The sequence below is a fragment of the Dendropsophus ebraccatus genome, chromosome 1, assembly GCF_027789765.1.
Source record: "Dendropsophus ebraccatus isolate aDenEbr1 chromosome 1, aDenEbr1.pat, whole genome shotgun sequence".
In the NCBI taxonomy this organism is placed as follows: domain Eukaryota; kingdom Metazoa; phylum Chordata; class Amphibia; order Anura; family Hylidae; genus Dendropsophus; species Dendropsophus ebraccatus.
The window spans coordinates 155,927,296-155,950,831 of NC_091454.1; the positions used below are offsets into that span (position 1 = coordinate 155,927,296).

Sequence of the window (23,536 nt, forward strand, 5' to 3'; positions counted from 1 at the left end):
ATGCTGTGTTTACATGGAACGATTATCGTACGAATTTTCGCATGAACGATGGCATTTGAGCGATAATCGTTCCGTGTAAACATAGCAAACGATCAAACGACGAGCAAGAAATGGTTCATTTTGATCTTTCAACATGTTCTTAAATCGTGGTTCGCTGAAAATTCGCAGATCACTTCGTGTAAACAGTCTTTCACCGATTTACCCTATGTAAAAGATGGGCTTAAGCGATTTTAAAAACAATCGCAATAACGATTTCTTACGAATTTTCTAACAATTTATTCGTCTAAAAGCTGATCGTTATAAAAACCAAATTGTTGCTACAAAATCGTTAAACGATCAATTGGGCGAATTATCGCTCTGTGTAAATGCAGCATAAGACTTTCTATTCATCGATGTATTCTTGTTACTACTCACTGGCAAATCCTCAAAGTAACTAAAATAATACACTTAAGTATTGAAGCCAATATTCTTGTGAATAGGCAATTGAAGCTTACCAAATAAGCGCTATCTCCTACCAGTGAGGAAGACAACATAAATGATTTATGTGCTCAGAATTCTCTTTCCACATAACCCCGCCAAATGAATAATGCAGCAACAACATTAATAAATTATGGATATACCACTGAAAATCAGAAAAGCACATCAAAGTAAAGGCCTATGGGTACGTTTCTTCAATCACAACTGTGTCTGGGGAAGGAGGAATATGTTTATTACACATTCCTTTTTGGGCTTTCCACAAATGAATATCACTTTAAATAAACTTACAGCGTGGTTATCATGCACGAAGACAAGAAATCAACAAGATCTTTTGTAAACTCAGTTAAGAGTAACAGCCAGAACTGATTGTACAAACACTTGATGGCTACAACTCTCCCTGTAGTTGTTTCGGCACAGAATTTTAGATGTCTACAAATAAATTATGTGTTCCCTGACACCTTGAGAAGCAATGTAAAATACAATTGCATGTGAAAACATGGCTTTTTGTTTCTCATTACATGGATGTGTTGACGCAGAAGCCCAGTTTGGCAAGGCTTGTTTTAGCAGCTGCTGCCGCCCATCATTCAACCGTTCACTACGCTGTGGAAGTTGTAATTCAACACATTAGGTGAATCTTCCAAATCAATCAATACCTCACTAGGGACCAAACAGCAAACAAGTGCCCAGAAATCAATTCTACATCCCCACACCCTACATTTAAAAAGATTTAAAAGTGGTGTAGTTACTCATGGTGTGAAACTAGGTTTCTGCATTATTTTACAAATTATCTACAGCATGAAAAATGGGAGTCTGGTTGGCTGGCATGGGCAGCTGCATAGTTTTTGCTAAGTTTCCTCCTTGGTGTTAAATAATTCCCTCTAGGAATATGGATACATTCAAGCACATATTGGCCCAGATTTACTAAGATTAGATTATTGTCCTGTTTTTTAGTGACAGTTCACTGATTGTTATGCAAGGTTGTGCCTTTTTTTGATGTAACATTCATCAACCTGCATAATGCTGTCAAATAAATAATGTTCCTTGGCTTGTAGTTTACTGGGAGGGAGTTAAAATGTACCTGTCATTATGAATCCTCACCCGATCAGCGCGCAGTCGCTCCAACTGCCGGACGTTCAGGTAACTAAAGGTATTACCATTCTGGATCGAATCTGTGCACAAGCCTTAATGGATAAGAATAGGGATCTTGCACAGAACCAACCCTGCTTGTTCTTATCCATAGTTACCCGAACTTCTGGTGGCAGGAGTATACTCTAATTGGATTAATACATTTGACATAAGGACATTTTAATTTGCCTTCAAGCGTCAAACTGGGCCAAAATGCAGATTCATGCAGGCCTGTCCCTAACAGCCATTCAGCCCATCACTGGCTGCAGCAGTGTCCCACTTCAGGCACTTGTTGACATCATGGCCCTAAACCCAGATGCCTGCTAGAACATAGGCTAGAGCTGCATGATCCTGGTTTTGGTAGGGGGAGCAAAGTATTTATTTATTTATTTTTTAATTTTCCAACTCCCTGGGCCCAATATAAAAATACATTTGCCTTGACAACCCTTTTAAATTAATACTCTTGTGCTGATAAAGTTCCCAGCTGCACAGTATAGTTCTACTGTGAAGCTCCCGCAAGCATACCAGCCACATCTGAGGCAGTAGCTTTACATCAGGGGAAAACAATAGTTTTATTCCATGAGGGGCATGAGGCCGGCAGAGGGGCAGCAACTAGTCATCTGGGCGGAGAGACGCCCGTGACTAGTTTGCATGTCAGCGTGCTCTGCAGGAATGATTGACAGGCAAAGAGGCCACTAACAGGTCTCTATGCCTGTCAATCATCCCCACAGAGTGCGCTGACTAGTCAAGGACGGCTCCCTGTCCAAATGGTTTAGTTGCAGCCACGCTCACATGCTGGAATAAATCTCCTCCCCCCCCCCCCCCCCCCAATGTAAAGCCACCGCCACAGCTTCACATCGCTTTTTTGGTTCTTCCCATAAAAGAATTGCTTTTTTAAGTGTCACTGTTGTTATAACTTTCAAAATCTAAATCAACAGTAGATGTGAAATAGAGAAAGTTTGCAATTTACATTCATTATTTTTTTTAGTTATCATCTGCACGCTCATAGAGAAGGCAGTCATTTTATTTGACAGATTCACTGAGCCGTGACACTGTACTGCCCAGGACTTCATGTGTTTAGTCTCCTTTTTTTTTCAACCAGCACAACACTTAAAAGCTGCCTTCGGGTGACTGGACCTGGATTTCTAGTAAGTATAGCTTTGTTTTAAAGCGCTTAACTAAAAAAAAAATTAATGAATATATATTGTCAAGTTGCTTATTTCACATATACTGTTGATTTAGAATTTAAAATATATAACAAGCGTCACACTAAGTCGAATTCCATAATACATCACAAGCCATCAGCCAGGTACAATACTGTACTGTGCTATACACACAAAAAGTTAGTAATTACAGCTTTAGGCTATGTTCACCCTAAGTAAGAGACCGGCTGTTCAGTGACCCGGTCAGGTCTCTGCAAAGATCATCCTGGCCAGTACTGCAGTACTGGCCAGATGATCTTTCAGGCCGCAGTGTTCTGATGCGGGCGCATCAGCGTGCCCGCATCAGAACTCTCATAGCACACAATGAAGCAAGCGGTCGAAGCCGCTCGCTTCATTGTGTGAAATGGCAGGTCTTTTGAATTGCGGCTGCAGAAAACGGACATGTCAGTTCTTTGCAGCGCCGCATGGGATCCTGGCCGGAGTGTATATGATGTGTATATGCTCCGGCCGGGATCCCATAGAGGAAAAGGCAGTGTTCCACACCGTACAAAGTACGGCTGTTGTTGCCGATGGCAACAGCGGCCGTACTTTTACGCTGTGTGAACATAGCCTTACTCTGCTAAAAATCTAACTATGTAACAAAGCACAGAAAGATACACAGCATTTGAGTTTAAATAAACTGTTTATATACCATCTACAAATTTCACAACAGATATATCTCTCTTACACACACATACATATATATATATATATATATATATATATTTTTTTTTTTTTTTTTTTTTTTTCAAAGAATTATAGGATCACAAGATACATACAAGTCTGAATCTAAGCTGACAGGCTTCAGAACAAGACCAGGAATGATACTATTAGCGTAATTACAACTATTTGCTCTGATAATTTGATTATAACGTAAATCTTCACGTTTGAATACAAGTAATGCTATTAATGTATTAGGAAGGAGTCATGTTACATCACCCTGAAGTTAATAATGGCTTTTTCCTTATACAATGGAAAAAAATGTCAATGGGGCTTTCAGTGTCCTGTCTGAGTAGAACAGCTGTTCACATTTTACTAGACAGCTGAAGTGGGAGTGCGGGAGCAGACAGTCAGCCACAGTTCATTATTCATACATCAGACTATCATACTCACAACTATTCATACAGCTTCCCAGTTATAAATAATTAAAACTACACACAATTAACTGTATAACCTGTAGGAACAGCATAGATTGAAGGAAAAACAGCAAGGTCTGCACTACTCAAGAACATTTTTAAATAATTTGGAGATTTTGAATAAGTTCATCCGTTTCCCAAAAAACACACACTTAACAGAAGACTTTGGAACAAAAGGATCTTAGCACACAGGCATGATTAGTCATACAGGCAAGTGCCATCACCATATAACCAACATCTGTACCTGGAAGAGGAGAAGGTGACCCGACAGGAGTTGAAGGATTTGATGGAAAACTACTGCTGGTGTGGTCAGGAGAATAAATCTAGGAGAAATCAGAAGGGAGGCATTTGTTATAAGTATATTACATTTAGATTTGATTGGAAAAAATTACATAGGTAAATAGTAACCAAACTTGATTTCTTTTTTTTAATACTCTATATTTTAATGTAGCATTACAAACAATCAGAGCTGTAATTGCATCAACCTCATAACCTCATGTGAGATTCACTTAATCCATCTAGAGTCAGGCCACAGATAAAAGCCCTGACTAGCTTCCTGTGTGTGAAATTCACTGCAACAGTAGCGCCTTTCAGTACAGAAACTTCTGGCAACTATCCAAAAAAACTCCTTAAAAGACAACTTTAGGTCATGGTCAAGTTAGACTATTCAGGATACAATGGAGGAGATGCCTCATTCCCTGATTTTACAAATACATCCAAACAACTGACATGGGAGTAGGTTAATGGACTTAACCTGTATGGAATTTTACTAGTAAAGCTAAAGATGCTCTACAAAACAGCCCCATAGCTTCTATGATGTAACGCATACATGAAAACAAGACGTCTGAATGGTGTCGGGGTCGTCCTCCTAATGATCACCAGTGTATATATACGATACTAACATTAAAGGACAGAGCCCTCTTACGCCATGCAGACCCATATCTGTTACATGCCTCTTACCTCACACCACAGGACCCTTCCTGACCTGCAAAAAAATGTTTGGCGTTTTTCTGGGGGTAGTAGCGTGGTGTGTGCACTGTAGAGTGGATATGAATAAATTTCACTGAATGTATTGCTTCCTGCAAGCTGGACTTTTTGTTTATTTACTCAAATTGTATTTTTACCTTTATTAAACTAATGTAAGGTAAAATAAGGAAAAACAAAATAAAAATTGTATGTTTCCCTGCTATTATTTCATGGTTATTTTGATATACTGTATGACTTTGTTCATTTTAAAATTACAACTCATTTCCATAGCAGCCCTAGCTACAGGATAAAAAACCCTAGTCCTGACAAGTGACAGCCACCACTGGCAAGGCTTCTGACATGTCAAATGGTGACCAAAGTGATAGATATAGTGTCAGCCTAGAAGTGATTTAAATGGAATAACCTCTACTATTAGCCGCTACCTACACTGTTCCCACTGATCACATGACTGCCAGGTGATAAGTCATATGACTATGCTGCTTGGTCTACCTGGACCCAGTACAGCCCTGACAATGAGCATACGTCTTGTGGGTGTATGGCTCTAAGCCTAACCTTTAGCTGCACAATTTCATGTGTAGTAGTTATTATTCGTGGGTGCTGAATAAAAGCGGCTATCAAGAATAAAGAGGCGTATCGGCAGTCAATAGGGCTTAGTAATATTACAATTAAATGCGGACTAGCCATTGTGAATTCAATCCATGTCATTTGTGACTTTAAATGACCAATAAAGCCAATCCATACACCTTCTGCTAAGTCTAAATTGTAGCATCACTTATTTTCTAGCAATAAACAGGAGTCCTCCTCCTATCAGTCATGGTCCATTCCGATCAGTGGGGTGCCAATATGCCCAAACCTAATGAAAGAGGACGGAGACAATAGCCACACAAAGGAAAGCCCACAGAGCCAGACCGTGAGCTGTTAGTCCAATTTTTTAAACACTGCAGTGTACATTTCAGTTGCCCTTTGTTATGGTAATGATATAGAGTCTCAAAGCTACAAAGAAACTTAATTCATGAATTGCATTTTAAAGTTCACTTCCCCGAATTCCAATTTTCTTTGTGCTAAAAACCACTGGCCACTTAATTACTCAGACAGTTGAATGTGTTAGAACATGCTCAAAACATAAGGTAGCGCAAAGACGTCTGATATAATCGACTAAGTTAAATAGCGCTCCTGTTTGATCTCCTCAAAATTAAAGCCTAAATGTTTTGATTTGGCATTAGGCAATGAAATAAACCAGATGTTCCTTTCCTTCATATAACCCTCCACGGGCACAATCTTAAAGGGTTATTATTTGGCAACCGTTCAGGGAAACACATTAGAAATGGCACAAATACCCAGATTTTCTTTCCTTTCTATCTACACTAGTTCATTATCCAAACTAATGCATAATCCACAGGGCTTTGGGAACTTTGTGTAAATACTTTCATGTACAATTCTCTTTCTTGGCTACCCTGAGATTAAGACCACAATTATCCAGGCTTAAACCTAAAATAAAAGAACCTTTGCAAATGTATTATCTGGCCTTACATGTTTAATCACATAGTATTCGGTATGCTCTTTAATACCTAAACTGAAGAACAAATGCTTCATCTTCTGATCTTTTACACATGAAAAGCCCTAAGAAAATTTGTGTTGAACAGCAAAACAAGCAGAGAGTGTAATGTGTTTTGGATCAAATCATTTATTTTTTAGGGCTTTGTTTCCATTCTTACAATTCTGCGGATAAAATACGGTGACCTTATCTTCAGGTTTCATCAGCCACATTGTTCTTAATCATCTCAAAAAAACATGGTCCTAAAACGACATGCACTTAACCGCAGCAAAAACTAAACATGTGAAAACATAAACACCCAACTATCAGGTGGGATATAAACATGAAACCAAGCAAAGGATGTGAATGAGTAGACTATGGCATGTATTCATAGAGCAGATGGAATGCATCTCCATTGGAAATGACAGCAGTGATTTATGGAATGACCTGGCTGCTCCCCGCCTTGCTGCAACACAGGATGACAGAATCAAGTCACCATGACAACCAGAGCCCACCCAGCACATAGATTACGCATCTAGGCCTCATTATTACAATGAATTTTGGACTGTTTCTAAAAACTCAACAAACTGTGTGTGTGGGGGGGGGGGGGGGGGGGGATGGGCAGCATTGCATGTAAGGAATGCTTCAATGTCCGCCCATTATTAGTGAGCAGTTTCAGATTTGTTCAGCAACACCGATAAGGAAACTTTTCTCCAAAATTTTGTATTACGGCTCAGTTCGCATCTTCACACAGTGCAGCATACCTGGGAGCCAATGACTAATGTCATATGTCAGCTAATACTCCCAAACACAGCAAAAGAGAAAGACATGTGAACAAAGCCTTAGTAACCTACAATGCATATACTGAGCCAGCCACAGGCAATATAGTAATGTAGAATCCCTCTAATTAAGGCTGGGTTCACACTACGTTTTTGCAATTTGTTTTTTTTGCAAAAAACGGATGAAAAACTGGTTGAAAAAACTGATGCAATTGTGTGCATCTGTTTTGACCAGTTTTTCCATTAACTACCGTTATAAAAAAAAGACGGATACGTTTTTTTTTAACGGACACAAAAATGAGGCCGACCACGTTTTTGTGTAAAAAACTGACCCGTTTTGATCTGTGTTTTTTTTTTTTTTATAATGGAAGTCAATGAAAAACGGATCAAAATGGATGCACACAGTTGCATCTGTTTATCAATATTTTGAGGGAAAAAAAAAAAACATTGCAAAAACATTGTATGAACCCAGCCTAAAAGCTTTGTAAATAAGGCATTTAAGCAGGAATTTTTCCACTGTCAATACATTGCTAATCCTCCACAACTGTTTTTATTTTGTGCTCATACTTAAAACATTGAACCGCGAACCTGTCTGTGCTTTAGAACAAGCCAGAGAGGGGGATCTTAAAATGTTTATAACAGGCACTTGAGTTATGACTACATCCAGCATTAATGTACAAGAAACCCTATGAGCGGGGCTTTAGTTTTACTCCTCCCGGGCTGCATTCCACATGAAAAGTGATCCTCTCAGGACAGACAGCTGTTTCCTTTAAAAGGTCATGCATCATAAAATCAACTGAGAAAATACTGCATTGCACAGATACTTTTAGGAGAAGGCATTATAGGGTAAAAGGTTATGCTAAAACACTGTGCATGTGATAATAGCAATTGTGTATTCAAACCAATAAACCCAACTATTATGGCAAAAAAAAAAAAAAATGCCATAATAACCTTAATGTTATTGTCATTTATATGCCAATGTCACATACACAAATACTTACAGATGCCAGAGCTTTCCCAAGTGCATCTCCTGTTTGTGAGCTACCGGCTGCATTACCTCTGTTTCCTGTGCCTAAAAACACAGCAATACTGTTAACATAGGCCTAATGTATAGTAGAAATATATATCTCACTAATACTGCCATAAATGAACTTAACCATTACATGGTTAAAACTCAAAAGCTACACAAATAAAGAATTACAAATGAAATCTTACCCAAGAGATTGTCTGATCCATTGATGGGTGGGGTATGGGAAGCAGCAACATAGGAGGAACTAGTGGTGCCACCTCGATGAAAGCTGGACATTGGTGGAAGACTGGCATTTATGTCTGTTGGTGAAACTGGATGGGGTGGATAGTTCTAAAGAGAGGACACATTTTTTTTAAAATACATTTTTAATTGTATAGACCACCATAAATTAGTTACTAAAGCTCTAAAACTATTGTCCTTAAATCTTTACAAAACAGTAACTTCGACATTACTCATAAGAGAAGTCATTCCACTTACCAAGCGGTCGTGTAGGCTGCCATAATTGTTGGACTGTGGCATGTGAGTAGATGAACTGCCCATCATTCCACTGTAACCAGGCTGGCCAATTCCATTCGAGGAATTCCATAGCTCCGATGAGTTATGGTTGCCATCTATACAATGAACAACATTCCCGATAAGTAACAAAGATGCAGGTTTACAAAAAGAGAAAGTTTGAAAGCTAAAAATGATTAACTAGTTCTAATAAGCTGTTCACAAGAATCCAAAAAGCAATGTTATTATGACACGCTGTAAGGCACAGTACACATTGTTCCCACCAATATTGTGGCATTACAAACAATTATGTCACATTCAATGTGAGAAAATATTTCACCGACTTATGTTAGCTACTTCAGCTGTAAAAATATGGCAAGCAAAAAAGAAAATAATAATTCTAATTGAAGATGAATGTTGCCATGATCTCAGACAACAAATGCAAAAACAAATCCTAAAAGAATACCGGCAAAACACTCATTTCTGTTTGGACAATCTTTTTTTTTTTTTCTTATTCCAAGCAAAAATATAACATAGCTGATGCAAATATGTTTCTAGGACTTAAAGGGATTATCCAGAGAGCAGAAAAAGGTCCTTCCCCATATTGCTCTCCAGCGCTCCACTTCTGCCCTCTGGCTGTTTTTACAGGGGGCGGGTGCATGTTGTGGGCTTTGTTCAATAGTTGCCCGATGTGACAGACATAGGGAAGTTATTGGACACTACATGCAGGCTTGGTTTCACTTGCAGGCAATGCTCACAACATGTACCCACAAGCTTAGCAGGAGGAAATGAACAGGTAAGACCTTTTCTGCTCTCCAGACAACCCCTTTAAGTTCTGTATGGTACTAAAAAGAAAAAAAAAAAAATCTAGACACGGATTAGACAACTTATATATTCTTCTCCAGAAAAGAGTGTAATAGGTGTAATTTGTCTACGACACAAACCTGGCAGAAAGAAAGTGCTAGCGAACATACTGCTGGGTGGTTTAGGGGATGGGTAGCTTGGAGACTCCCTATTAAAATCATCTGAGCCTGGAGAGGGTGCATAGACCTAAGTAAAAAAGAAAACAAGAATCACAGAATTTTAAGAAAACTAAATAAATCAAGTAAAATATATTTCTATTTTACAACTAAAAAGTTTCAATACTTTTAAAATTGTTTGACTCATCATGACAGAAACAAAAAAGTATATTAAAATGAGTAACATCTTAACCCCTTAAGGACGGGGCCCATTTTCGTTTTTGCGTTTTCGTTTTTTCCCCCTTGTGTTTAAAAGGCCATAGCACTTGCATTTTTCCACCTAGAAACCCGCATGAGCCCTTATTTTTTGCGTCACTAATTGTACTTTGCAATGACAGGCTGAATTTTTGCATTAAGTATACTACGAAACCAGAAAAAAAATTCAAAGTGTGGTGAAATTGAAAAAAAAAAACGCATTTCTTTTATTTGGGGGAACTGTGTTTTTACGCCATTCGCCCTGGGGTAAAACTGACTTGTTATGCATGTTCCTCAAGTCGTTACGATTAAAACGATATATAACATGTATAACTTATATTGTATCTGATGGCCTATAAAATATTCAAACCATTGTTAACAAATATACGTTCCTTAAAATCGCTCCATTCCCAGGCTTATAATGCTTTTATCCTTTGGTCTATGGGGCTGTGTCAGGTGTCATTTTTTGCGCCATGATGTGTTCTTTCTATCGGTACCTTGATTGTGCATATACGACTTTTTGATCGCTTTTTATTACATTTTTTCTGGATTTGATGCGACCAAAAATGCGCAATTTTGCACTTTGGGATTTTTTTGCGCTGCCACCGTTTACCGTGCGAGATCAGTAATGTGATTAATTAATAGTTTGGGCGATTACGCACGCGGCGATACCAAACATGTTTATTTATTTGTTTACTTTTATTTAAAACCTGGGAAAAGGGGGGTGATTCAGACTTTTATTGGGGGAGGGGGCTTTTTACTATAAACAACACTTTTTTTTTTTTTTTTACACATATACTAGAAGCCCCCCTAGGGGACTTCTAGTATATATACTTTGATCTCTTATTGAGATCTCTGCAGCATAGATATGTTGCAGAGATCAATGAGATAGGCACTCGTTTACTTCCGGCTGCTCGTTTACTTCCGGACCGAGGCCCGGTTCCCGTGCACAGCGCCGTTCTATGCACCGGAACCGGCCGGTGCTCAAGCACTGGAGGTAGGCCGGCCCGCCCCCAGTGGGAGGGAATTCCCTCCCCTCCATGACACGGCTCCCTTAGAATGAATGCAGCCGCGTCATAGAGGTGAGGGAATTCCCTCCCACTGGGGGTGGGCCGGCCTACCTCCAGTGCTTGAGCACTGGCCGGTTTCGGTGCATAGAACGGCGCCATGCACGGGAACCGGGCCTCGGTCCGGAAAACTTCAAGTTTTAGTGGGACCAATCATATAGATATATAAAGTATACAGACTCTCCTCATTTGCTAGGGGAAAGAAGAATCTCGCATTTAATTTCAATGCCTGATCATTTTGTTCTCACCTCTCTCCACGGACAACACATGTATGTTTGGCTGGCTGGCTGTAAGCATGCATCTGTATGGTGGGGAGCAGGTGGCTGGGAGCAAAACATGCACTTGGCCAACAACTACTGAAAATATACAAGCCCCTTAATGTATAAGAGAAAAAGTCTGATGAAACGGTTAAGAACCTTTATGATTAGTAGAAAGTTCCACTTGGCAACTATTTGTTGTAGTTGTTAGAAGTTGTTCTAGCCTATTAACACAGGAGAAGGATATCGGCACTAAACTAAAAATTTAAGAAGGGGGGACACACAAAACAACCCCCCCCCCAGCTACATTCCAACTAACAGTTCTAAAATTTTGCATACAATGTAGGAAATGTCATAATTGTGTCTGTTTTTGTGTTTTCTTTAGGACAATAGAGGCAATAATCAAAAGATTTCTAAGGGAAAAAATGATCTTAACAACCAATCACCACTCACCTTTCATTTCGTAATAGCAGAATACAAAACCAAAGATGAGCTGTGATTGGTTGCTATGGGCAAAACCATGTCTTTTAGATGCAGTTATCATTCTGGTGCTTAATAAATCTGTCCTAGTCTCTGAATACGGACACAATAAGCCAACAATCTGACACCACAAACTTTTTATACCATTTTCATTATGGTGTACATGTGGACACAAACTATGACAGAATCAAGCTTTTACTGGATGATTAACATGCCTTAAACTTAGACACTATGCAGACGTGTCTCCGTTTTCGAGCAGAAACTGTAAAAACTGTACAGTGTTGTGTGGATGTATTTATGTTATAATATTTGAGCAAGTTACTTTTTCTTTGAGACCTCAGAAACTGTTAAGGCATGTTCACATGGGCAAAATCCATACAGAAAATTCAACCTGAAAATCTGCATAGAATACATTAAGCAGATTTTAATACAGATTTTTTTTTTTAGCTTCCACCACAACTGGAGCTATTATCATATACAGTGTGAAAAAAAGTGACACCCCAATTCTTTTTCTGCCACAATCTGTATGGTTTTTACACGTGAACATACACTTATAATTCTGCAACGTTTAATTCTGCTTAGCACATAAATATTAGTGACTGTGTGGATGTTATACATACTATTACTTAGAATTTAGGGCCCATTCACACAGAGTAATTCTTGCAGAACTTGAAGGCTGCTTTGCTTGAAATTGCACAAGAATTATTCATCAGGCATGTAGCATACCCTTACACAGGGTAGTTCTATAGATTATTAAGTTCATTGCTGCCCAGTACCTCTAACTTTAAGTGGCTTCCAAATATCTTAAAGTGTACATCAAGAGTTGGTCTCCTGTCCATTCTGGATAGATTAGTGTGGGGAGACACAACTATGTTGTGCCCCAGCAACTGCACAACGCTCAGCAAGTTTTGTACGATCCTGAGAAAAGAGCTTGTGCATGGAACCTGCTGCATACCGGATGGTTGGCTTGGCAACTGCAGCACCCAGCTTGAGCTGCATCTCCCTGCCCGATCTTTGCAGGACGGATGGGAGACCAACTCTGGGTGTACACATTAAGCAATTTAAAGTGTTTGTATACATGGTTGCTTGGTACAATAAAGATTAAAATAACAAGTGTCACTGTTAGTATAACTTTTAAAATCTAAATCGACAGTAGATGTGAAATAGAGAAAAGTTTGCTATATTATATATATATATATATATATATATATATATATATATATATATATATATATATATATATATATTTTCATGGAAAACACGGTACTTCCTGTGTTTAGACTCTTTGGAGCAAAAATGCCTAAACACAGGAAGTCCAGTGTGTCCCAGGTCATCCGCGTGCTCAGAGAGTAGGCAGTCATTTGAGCCGTGACACTCTTCATGTGTTTAGTCTCTTTTCTCCAACCATCACAAGACTAAAAAGCTGCCTTCAGGATGCTGGACCTAGATACAGCATGATAAGTAAAAATAATAATGACAGTAAATTGCAAACTTGCTTTATATCACATCTACCACTGGTTTAGATTTTGAAAGTTATAACGACAGGTACACTTTAAGCTCTACTGTTGGGATTTGCAGGTGTGGTATTAATGAAAAAGCCTGTGTTACCAACTGTAAATGGGTAACTGTTGGCCTAGTCTTGTTAGACTACATCATAAACCTATCAATCTGGGTCAGCCGAACAGACATGCAGTTACAATTTACAGAATCTCTGTTGTAACTAAATGAGAATTACAGAATTTTCCCCAACAAACCTGCCACACATAATATATATATATATACACACACCGTCAAAGTTCACATTTCAAAATGTATTTTTTTTTCTATTGTGAAAGCTACGAACAGTCTTAACAAGGCCCAATGTGTTCGATTCTACCTTACTGCAAAGGATTTAGCAACTATACAAAAATTATCCAACAGGTTAATAAATTCTAAGTGATAAAGGGTGCCTTCACACGTACCGTATCGCTGCGTATTTATCGCGGCGAGTTTTTCGCACATAAATCCACAGTGATACTGATTTCTATCAAGTCAATGTATGTGTATTACTACATGAGAGTTTGGTGCGATTTTTACATGCGAGTTTTGATTTGCACATGATTTTTACAGGCAAGTTTAACACCACAAAAAACGCAGGTACTTTCATGCGAGTTTTGTGTGATAAATATGCAGCGATACGGTACGTGTGAAGGCACCCTAAGTGTTTTCAATAGTTGTAAATATCCAGTATAGAACCAATAAAAAGTAAGGTCATGCATGGCCAGATTTACTTTTCTAGGCTATTAGCAAAGATAAATGAGTGTTTGTCAACATCAATCTATTATATATATTCTCATACATGGATATGTTAAGATTGTTTATTACATTTTATTATAACGTATAACAAAATATATGCAAACATGACTTATCCTACTGTGTTGTATTATTAGTTCAATAAAAGTTCAGTATGTGAATAGATGACTATATGCTCCATAGTAAATGCACAAATATTTATCAATTTCACTTTTGCTGACATATACATACATATATATATATATATATATATATATATATATATATATATATATATACACACATACATATATACACACACACACTTAGTGTAAATGTAACTTAAGTTACTTAAAAAATTGTGTGAAGAAAAATCTTAAACTGGGCCAGAGCTAAACAAGCCAACTTTCTAGAAACAAGGTCATAGGTCAGAGAATTTTGGCATTAGAAACAAACAAAAAAAAAAATCACAATAAAACCATTGATTGGCCATCACTGGTATTTGCAGTGGCATGGCCTGCTATAAATCCTGTTCCTCAAATTAGGAGATTTGTCATTTAGCTTCCCCTGTTACAGGACTTGAATAATAATAATAATAATAATAATAATAATAATAATATGTTGTGCTATGAATTGTCACAATCCATATGTACAAATATCTCTGCAACTAGACAGCAGATATGTTAAAGAATAAAGAATAAGGCTAGTCGCTGGATATGCAGCTTTAATCTATCAATGTCACTGACAATATCTATATGAAGCCTAGGCACCTGCAGAATAAGGACAGTGTGGGACAGACTAATGAGAATCACGTATGCTACATTCTATGAACATCTCTCTGCTACAGAAATAAGGAAACACCAATACACCATTTGTCAAAAAAAGAACACACACAAAAAGCATACACCACCATTAGGAGTTAGCTACATACTTATTAGTCCCTTATATGTTGGAATTTAGCCTTGTTAATATGTTTACTCTACATTGTACAGATTTTATAGAAAGTTAATGCTATGATACAGTAGGTGGAGCTAACTTATTTAAGCTATTATAAGTGATTCCCCATTCTGTTATGTACAGCTCACAAAATCATTATATATTATATACAGTACATACACACAGAGCAAAGTGTGGACAACTATTTAGGTCACTTTCACACGGGTGCAAATTTAGTCTGTTACACTTTTTTATCACCGGGTCAAGAACTATGTAAAACAAAATGTGAAATTACAAAAAGTGCGGGCTGAGAACCATAAGCATGCTCATGCCAATAATATAGGTATACATGTTTTAGTGACCAATAGCTTGATTTGACTGCAAACTGCGTTAAAATCTTTCCAATTATTTGGTTAAAGATATGTTCCCCTCCCTATCTTGGTTAAAGATAAACCCCCCCCCCCCCTCCCTCCGCCCTTTCAAAGAAAAAAAAACACCCACCATATTATGGGGCTGCACTTGTGCCAGCTACAACATTTCACATCAAAGAGTTAGAGCGGTAAAAAAGTTAGTGATGTGGTTTTAGGGATTTCATTAAAGCCAGATGTGGAGAAATACAACTTAGAAGAGGAAAAATGTACACAAAAAAAATGAGTTGCCAAAAAAAAAAAAAAAAAGCCTGCAAACGCAAAACAAATGTCTGTGGCATCTAATCACCTGCAAATATGTTTTCTATATTAAAAAAATGGATGTGAAAAGTTTATTTTTGCTTTCTATCACCTATGAAATAAAGTGCATCAATTGTTGTACTGCATGTGTATATTGTATTTAATAGTCATACACAAATCATGGTGGTGGAGTGGGAGATCATGAGTAAATTCATACTACAAATCTGTTGCAGAAATTTCTTTGATTTGGCGGCAAGCACTGGAATAGGACATTCAATAAAGTTTCTGCCACAAATCCAGTGTGTTTGAATATACCCCAGTGCTATTTGGGGAATCAAGTCTGTATATGTTCCAAGTGAAAAAGAGACCACCTACACTGTACACTGCACTGAAGAGCAGCCAGGGATTCACTATTGTATACACCACTGGCCGATGACACTTGTTTGCATGTCAATAACCAACATCTTAAATATCTAGTTTACGTCTATTTTTACAATATGTTGTATATTACCATGAACTAAGCAATTTCATCAGAGACATATTATTTAATATGGATGTTTATGGGTGATGTCATACAGGTCTTTATAAATATTAACTGGCCTAGTGGCCAAAAAGGGGCTGCGGTAACACATCAGATCTTAATACGTCTGACTCAAAACTGTGTAATGACCAAGCAACCACCTTATACTAAAAATTAAACAAAAAAAAAAATCCCCACTGTCTACATTACACATATGTAGCAGTGTTAACATTATGTTCCCCAAAAGATTTTTCAGACATTGGCAAAAAGCAGATCCACCACTAAGTGTATGCAACAGATTGTCCCAATATCCCAGTATACACATAGTACTGTAGGATGAGAAATAATAGGTCTAGACACTAACTTCATGAGCAAGTCATGTCACTAATACAATTTACACAGCATCAACAATGTATTGAATATGTTTATTAGAAGGTATGATAGGGTCAAACTAATTTCTTGTTTGTCAAGAGACACAACTCTCACACACAGATACTTTTAAAGGCTGTTTTATTTCAAATTAAACAATGGGGGGGGGGGGGGGGGAATAAAACACACACACACACACACACTTCACAACCAATTCTTCCCACTGAGCGGGAAAGTGCACACATGAAGAACAGAGTCATTTTAGCAAAACCTATTTTGGGTATATTAGAGACAAAGCAAAAAGACAAATGCACTTTGTGCCACTAGATTTAATATTGCATCTGGCAATAGCATATAAAAGTGTCAGTGTACCCACATGCAGGTTAGCATCTGTTTCTAACACCCAGGCATTGAACTTCTTACGTTCATTCAGTTACGTCGGTAAAAAGCTTTAAAATCAGAACATGTGTGATACAAATTAACCAAAAAATGGAGTGTGTGATCTCAGCTAATCCTGACATTGTAACGTGATAACTTCTAAGGGTCTGGGTGTCTACACATTTGGTGTAACACTGAGAAACAATCTACAATTAAAAAGATTTTGATAAACTGCACAGTAAATATAGCAAATTGCTGATAAGCCATTATCTTAAATGTATCAAGAAGAATCAGAAAATATATTTTTTTAAAACTTCCCTAAAAAAACCTTAACGATAAAAGTACAAACGACTACATTCTTAGCATAAAATATTTACACCGCATATATATATATATATATATATATATATATATATATATATATATATATATATATATATATATATATATATATAAGAAAATAAAGAAATAACATCTATTCTGGTAACAGATCAGGGCTTTAACCTGAAAACTAATTTCACCCCCCCAGCAATGTGCATCTAGAATGTAAATAGGGCAGTCAGGAGGGGGTGTTATCCTTAGGAAATGACCATTAAGTAATGCCTGCAGGACTGAAAGGAGATAAAATGCACAGATTAACACAAGTATTTATAGTACAAACACAGACCTACATCCAGCAGGGCTGGTGTCATGTTTGTTCTCTCCTCTAGCCACTGAAGGGAAGGGGGTTTAATGTCATATCTGTGTTGAACAGGTCCTTGTATGTAACTTTAGGACTGAGACCACTACTGGGTGAAGAAAACCTATTAGAACATACATTGTAAAAACTTGTGGCATATAATACATTTTTTATCTTCCAATTAAAAGCTTACATTACAGCTCCACTGGAATATGGCAACAACTTCCCATACTGGTGAACACACTACTGCCCTGAGAATTCGCTGTCAGCACATCTACCATGAATATAACATGTATTCTGAAAGAAAGAGATCTGACTTCCAGACTGCTTCTCTGCTTGCCACAACATAATTCTTTGGACGACAAAGTGTTAAATATTATCCTGCACAAATAAGGCTTTTGTTCTGACTGCTTCAGAAACCCTTTACAAATCAGTTTGTCTGACCAGGTCCATCCCCAGCAGGAGACCTGTTTCTCATGCTATAGATTCAGAAGTGTTAGAAGCATAGCATGTTTTATAAAGACATCTATAGGTGATGCAGTAACAGTTCACCACTTGCTCTAGCCTAGAAAAGTCACCTAGACCAATAGCAAACACATGGTACACATTTTCCACACTGGCATTTCTGTATGGGACCAGACCCTCAGAAGTCTGGAAATACTTAATGAGATCAAAGCTTTTTCCACTTTTTTCTATGTTGTGTTGACAGAGAACAAAGAACAGACTGTGTTTAATAACTTCTTAGCACCATCTATATAACGGACTATACTGGGAGCCCCAAACAAGACATGTACAAAGCGCAGGGAAATTATTCACCTTGGTGAATGCAAGGTCTTTACAAAGAGCCAGACTTATACAGTTATGACAAAATTCCAGCCAAAAAAAAAAAAAAAGTTTAGTTTGTGAGCCCCAACCTGTAACTACAGTAAAACAGGTTACAATATCTAATACTACAAAACATAGAAAAGTAAACCTTAACCAAGCCGTTATCACAAACCACAGGAAAAAAAACAAACAAACAACTTCACATTTTTTATTACAAATCACTGAATTTGGGAAAGAAACGGCATATTGTCATTATGGTTAAAATGCTGAGCCGATTAGAAGCAGATGGAATAACATTACAACCCAGGCAGTGAACCTCAAAGTCTAAACAGGAAACAGTGATCTTACTGGCTGGGGAGAACCATTTCCTTAATCATTCCCAGAAATTCTTAGCTTTTACCTTTTACTTTTCTAAACTTTTCACAATGAAATAAGTTAAATCTAATCCTAAATAAATTGTTTTATAATACAGACATAATTGTAATGAAATACAAATCAGAAAAGCAGCTACACACTCAGCACAAGTATACACAGAACTTTACTAGGCATACTAAAGCAATAATATGAAAGCGTTACAATTCAATACGGCTTCCACTGCAGAATATACAGAAACACAGAGAAATATACAAGAGAGCATATCACACAGCAATGAAACTATACTCCAGGGGCTAAATCTAGGGACAAGAATAAAAAGGTAGTAATCTCTCACCGTTTTGCCATTGTAGTAGTACATCAAAGAATTGCTGCCCACTCCAGCTACGGGGTATGCACAATACATGTTGCTGTGCAATAGATTCTAGGAAGCAGTTAAAGTGCACTGCTCCAGTTGCAGGCATACATCCACCCGACCAAACAGTAATTCCGCCAGTACTAGGCTTACTCAGTCCACACATGGATCTACTCAAAAGAAACTTATGCAAAATAGGGCTGTACCATCCCACACAGAAAAAGGGGGAGGGCAATGACATACAGTAATCTCTTTCAACCCTGATCACACCCTGATTTCTGGAGTGGAAATTCCCTCAAGAAAAGCATTCAGGAGAATAAAAAATGGCTTTAAGACATCAAAGCTGTGTTGTTTTTTTTTTTAGAGGACAGGGCCAGAGTAAACTTCACACAGACATTAGACTGACAATTTTTTGGTTGCTTGAAATCCCAGCACTTGTAGCAGCAGAGATTTAGCATCCTGCAGTCCAGCACCACCACCATCTGGCTGGGACAGCCGTAGCCACCAAGCTATTCTACAGCACAGGACTGTAACCTGTACAACAGGCTTCCTAACGCACACAACAAGCTGAAGGCTCTCCGTGAAGGCATTACTGGACCAGCACTGCACCTGCTTTGCAGGAGCTAGACAGGAAAATGTTACAGGTCTTTTTTTTATGTTTTAAATATATACCTTTCATGTGTGGTAAAAACATTATGCTCTCTCTGGATCAGTACAATTACAGCAATACCCAAGTCATATAGTTATTTTAAATGACTAGTTTGGCACAATATAACTACTTACACGTAATTATTTTTTTAATTGACACCTTTTTTTGCTAAATAATAATAAAATTACAACTTTTCCCCCTTTTTTAAAATATGTATTTCTTTGAACTTTGCTTACAACATTCTCCATGCCATAATTTTCTAACATGGATTGTAACAGATATGGTGATACTCCATCTCTATACATACATACACACACACACATATATATGTATGTGTGTGTTGTTGTTTTTTTTTTTGGGGGGGGGGGGGGGGGGCTTAACACCCCCCACCCCCAACAACCACACACACACACTTCTAAAGGGGTTATCCAAGGAAAATCTCCAGTCATCCAGTACTTATCAGCTGCTGTATCTCCTTCAGGAAATGTTGTCTGACACAGTGCTCTCTGCTACCACCCCTGTCCGAGACCGGAACAGAGCAAGAGAGGTTTTCTATGGGAATTTGCTACTGCTCTGCACAGTTCCTGTCTCGGCCAGAGATGTCAGAGAGCACTGTGTCAGACTGAAAAGGAAACACCACTTCCAGCAGGACATACAGCAGCTGATAAGTATGGGAAGTCTTGAGTTTTTAAATAGAAGTAAATTACAAATCTATACAACTTTTTGAAACCAGTTGATTTAAAAAGTAAGGGATTTTTCACTGGATAACCCTTTTAACTAGCCTCATAAATGGACTTTTACCTGCAATCATTTTTTTGAGTATATTATACACCATCCTAGTGCAGTGTATTAGGCCTATCAACATTATGCCAGAGGCGTACAGGTAACTAGCCACATAGATACATGGCAAGCTTGGGGACCTTCAGATGGCCCCTGCTCTCATGGAAACCCACCTGCAACTAGCAACTTTGTTGTTGGGCTACCGATAGGGTAAGAGAGACACACAGATCCATAATGCTGTGGTGACGATTTGACTACCAGGACTCAAAATTTCACCAGTTCTGGCAGTAAGTGTGAGCCTCTGCAATCCTGGAACAAGGAACCTGCACTGGGCGGCTAGCCTGCTGCAGTAAAAAAAAAGTCAGCTGAGCATAAACACCCTTAGTGAAAGCCGTAATCACACGTAGGTAGTCACCAAGGGGTTAATACTTTTGGGCTATTAGAAGATTCAACAGACACTATTCCAAATATACTGTGATAGTTGCAATGGTTACATAAGTAGTGTTGGAGAACCTCTCAAACTGTTTCCAGTACTCCCTAGGGCCCATTCAACTTCTGCAGCCATGGAGAACCAAATTTTGAAAATTCGGGTTCCAAGAACAATGCCAAACTTAAACAGTTTGACTGGTCCGCTCAAAACAACAAACAATTGCAGCTAAGGCCAGGGCTACATGGCAAATCCCATCTAAAATTGCATAACTAAAATACTTTGTGCAACTTACACCTTTATGCAGTTGCATAAGTTAATCAGATGAAGCGGGTCACTGAAATAATCGACAGGGCCAAAATAAAAGTGATCAGGGCACCATTCACACCACGCCTGTTCACCGGCTATTCATTCAATCCAAACATACCAAAAAGACTTGTTATTTCCTTTCCTAATCTGCATGAAGCACGGCAGGACAAAATGGTTCTGAAGAGCATAGATGTAGAATTTCAGTGGTTCTGTCTGTGAAAAGTAAACCTAACACACCAGAGTTGGAAGATTAAATCCATGGCACACCAAACCACACACAAATCCTTTGAATACTCCAGCAGAACACAGGTAAATACAGTAGGGTAGCATGGACAGCATAAGCTAAAAATGGCAGAACTCTTAGTGGGATTTATGTGCTTTTTGCTATGCCAGCTGAGTGTGCCTATTCATTTTAAGAAGGAGAGGACATGCTACTCCTTCTTAAGCCGCATTCACACACTCCATGTTCCGCACGGAACACAGACGCAGAAGGCCTGTCCCCCGCACGGCAGCATCTCTGATATGCTGCTGGGAGCGGGAGAACTGTACAGATATGAACTGCGCGGCTGGGTCATTACAGCGCCGCTCATTTCTGTACAGTTCCCTCGCTCTCACCAGCGTATCAGAGATGCTGCCGTGCGAGGGACAGGCCTTCCACGTCCGTGTTTTTTGAGGAACATGGAAAGTGTAAATGCTGCCTTAGGGTCCTATTAGACTCCATTAGATCGCAAACAAGTGCTTTTACGAACGACCTGCAATCTTTTACCATAATAAATGGAACGATAGTCGCTTGTTACGATCACAATACTCTAGTATACGAACGATTGTATTTACTAATGAACGATGTGTACATACACTGACAGATAAACAGACGATTAACAATAATTTCTAGGTTAGCGCAAAAGATGCAATCAACGACATGCAAACAAATTTTCGTTAGTCTTTTGATCTTTGCCAGCATAAACACAGAATTATTATTGCTTAAATTTGAATATAAAAGATTTTTCCTAGGATAATCTGTGTAATAGGGCCGGTATCCTATCCTTTCTCCCCTGACACCTACCATCGAGGTGCCCCCATATATTGGTGCATGTGCACAGTTAACTTAAAGAGAACCTTACCTCTGGAGTACTGAAGTGCTTACATAGATCTGAGCTCTGAACTGCTTGGGCCCCGCCTCTCTGGCACTTTAATAAACAGTATATTTTAGCACACTGCTGTCACAGGCAACTAAATAAAAGGAATTACGAGTATCCTTTCCACAACTAGAAGATAACACTGTTAGCACTTTGGTACTTAATTGCCAGGTGACAAGTTTACTTGAAAGCAACAACCAAAAAAAGACAAAACACTACTGCAGTCCTACATACGTTTTAAAGTGATAATGTCACCCCAGTTTTCCTGAGAGCTGTTTTTGGCACCATCCGCTACAGTGTCACTGAGGCGGGGCTTAGCGTCTGTTGAACCCCCTCTCCCTGTTTTATCACATGTGAAGTGTGGATAACGGCAGTGGACTGAGCCAGAGAGCGGAAACACACCGGATGCTAAGCCCTGTCTAGGTGACACTGTCTGTAACCGAGGGTGCCAATAACATCACACAAGAAAACTGGGGTGACAATATCACTTTAATGTGTTGTATAGAGAGCAGTCAAAGACACTTTAATTTATAATATAACTATTTTTATGGACAAGAAAGCAAAGCTATATAACAGACCAATGTCACTTCTGGATTTCTATAAAAGAACAAGTTCAAAGGTTGACGAAAAGATACTTAGCAAAGCTAGCAAAACTTTTCCTTCCTTACACAACACTACTTATTAACAACAAAGGGTTAATCTGCCGAGCCCCTCTGACATACTAAGTCAGCTGTAGTCCAAGTTGACTTTTTAAACTTTATTTCAGACACTATGTCGTCAGCAAAGCGGCAGTGAACTGACCTACAATCCCCAACCCAAATTGTTTCCATTCACAACCTAGCACTGTGCAGCTAAACAAACTGTGTGTTTCTCTGAACACAAGCAGATTACATGGTCTGACGCACAGGGAGCCACATCTAATTACAGATGGAAAGCGATGTGTTAACTAACTTACATTCCCATGTGAGCGGTGGACTGCAGTGGTTCAGAAATGGAAGCCTTTATAAAACGGACATTTATAAAACATTGTAAAATTTATTTACTATACATTTGTACAGTCATACATAAAAACCTAACAGCCT

General features: G+C 38.5%; 1 protein-coding gene across 7 annotated transcripts in view; it reads right to left on the bottom strand.

Moving 5' to 3' along the window:
• TCF12 (transcription factor 12) overlaps window positions 1-23,536 on the bottom strand; it is a 169,792-nt gene that overhangs the window by 15,036 nt on the left and 131,220 nt on the right. For 5 of the 7 annotated variants that reach the window (XM_069982394.1, XM_069982387.1, XM_069982372.1 and 2 more), the window contains exons 9-13: window positions 9,707-9,812; window positions 8,748-8,881; window positions 8,456-8,600; window positions 8,242-8,312; window positions 4,185-4,263 (exon numbers count right to left, since the gene is read on the bottom strand). In XM_069982394.1, the coding sequence (XP_069838495.1) occupies window positions 4,185-4,263; window positions 8,242-8,312; window positions 8,456-8,600; window positions 8,748-8,881; window positions 9,707-9,812 (535 nt within the window). Of the gene's footprint in view, window positions 1-4,184; window positions 4,264-8,241; window positions 8,313-8,455; window positions 8,601-8,747; window positions 8,882-9,706; window positions 9,813-19,135; window positions 19,331-23,536 lie in introns of those variants that run through there. The other 2 variants (XM_069982403.1, XM_069982413.1) reach the window with 2 other exon arrangements.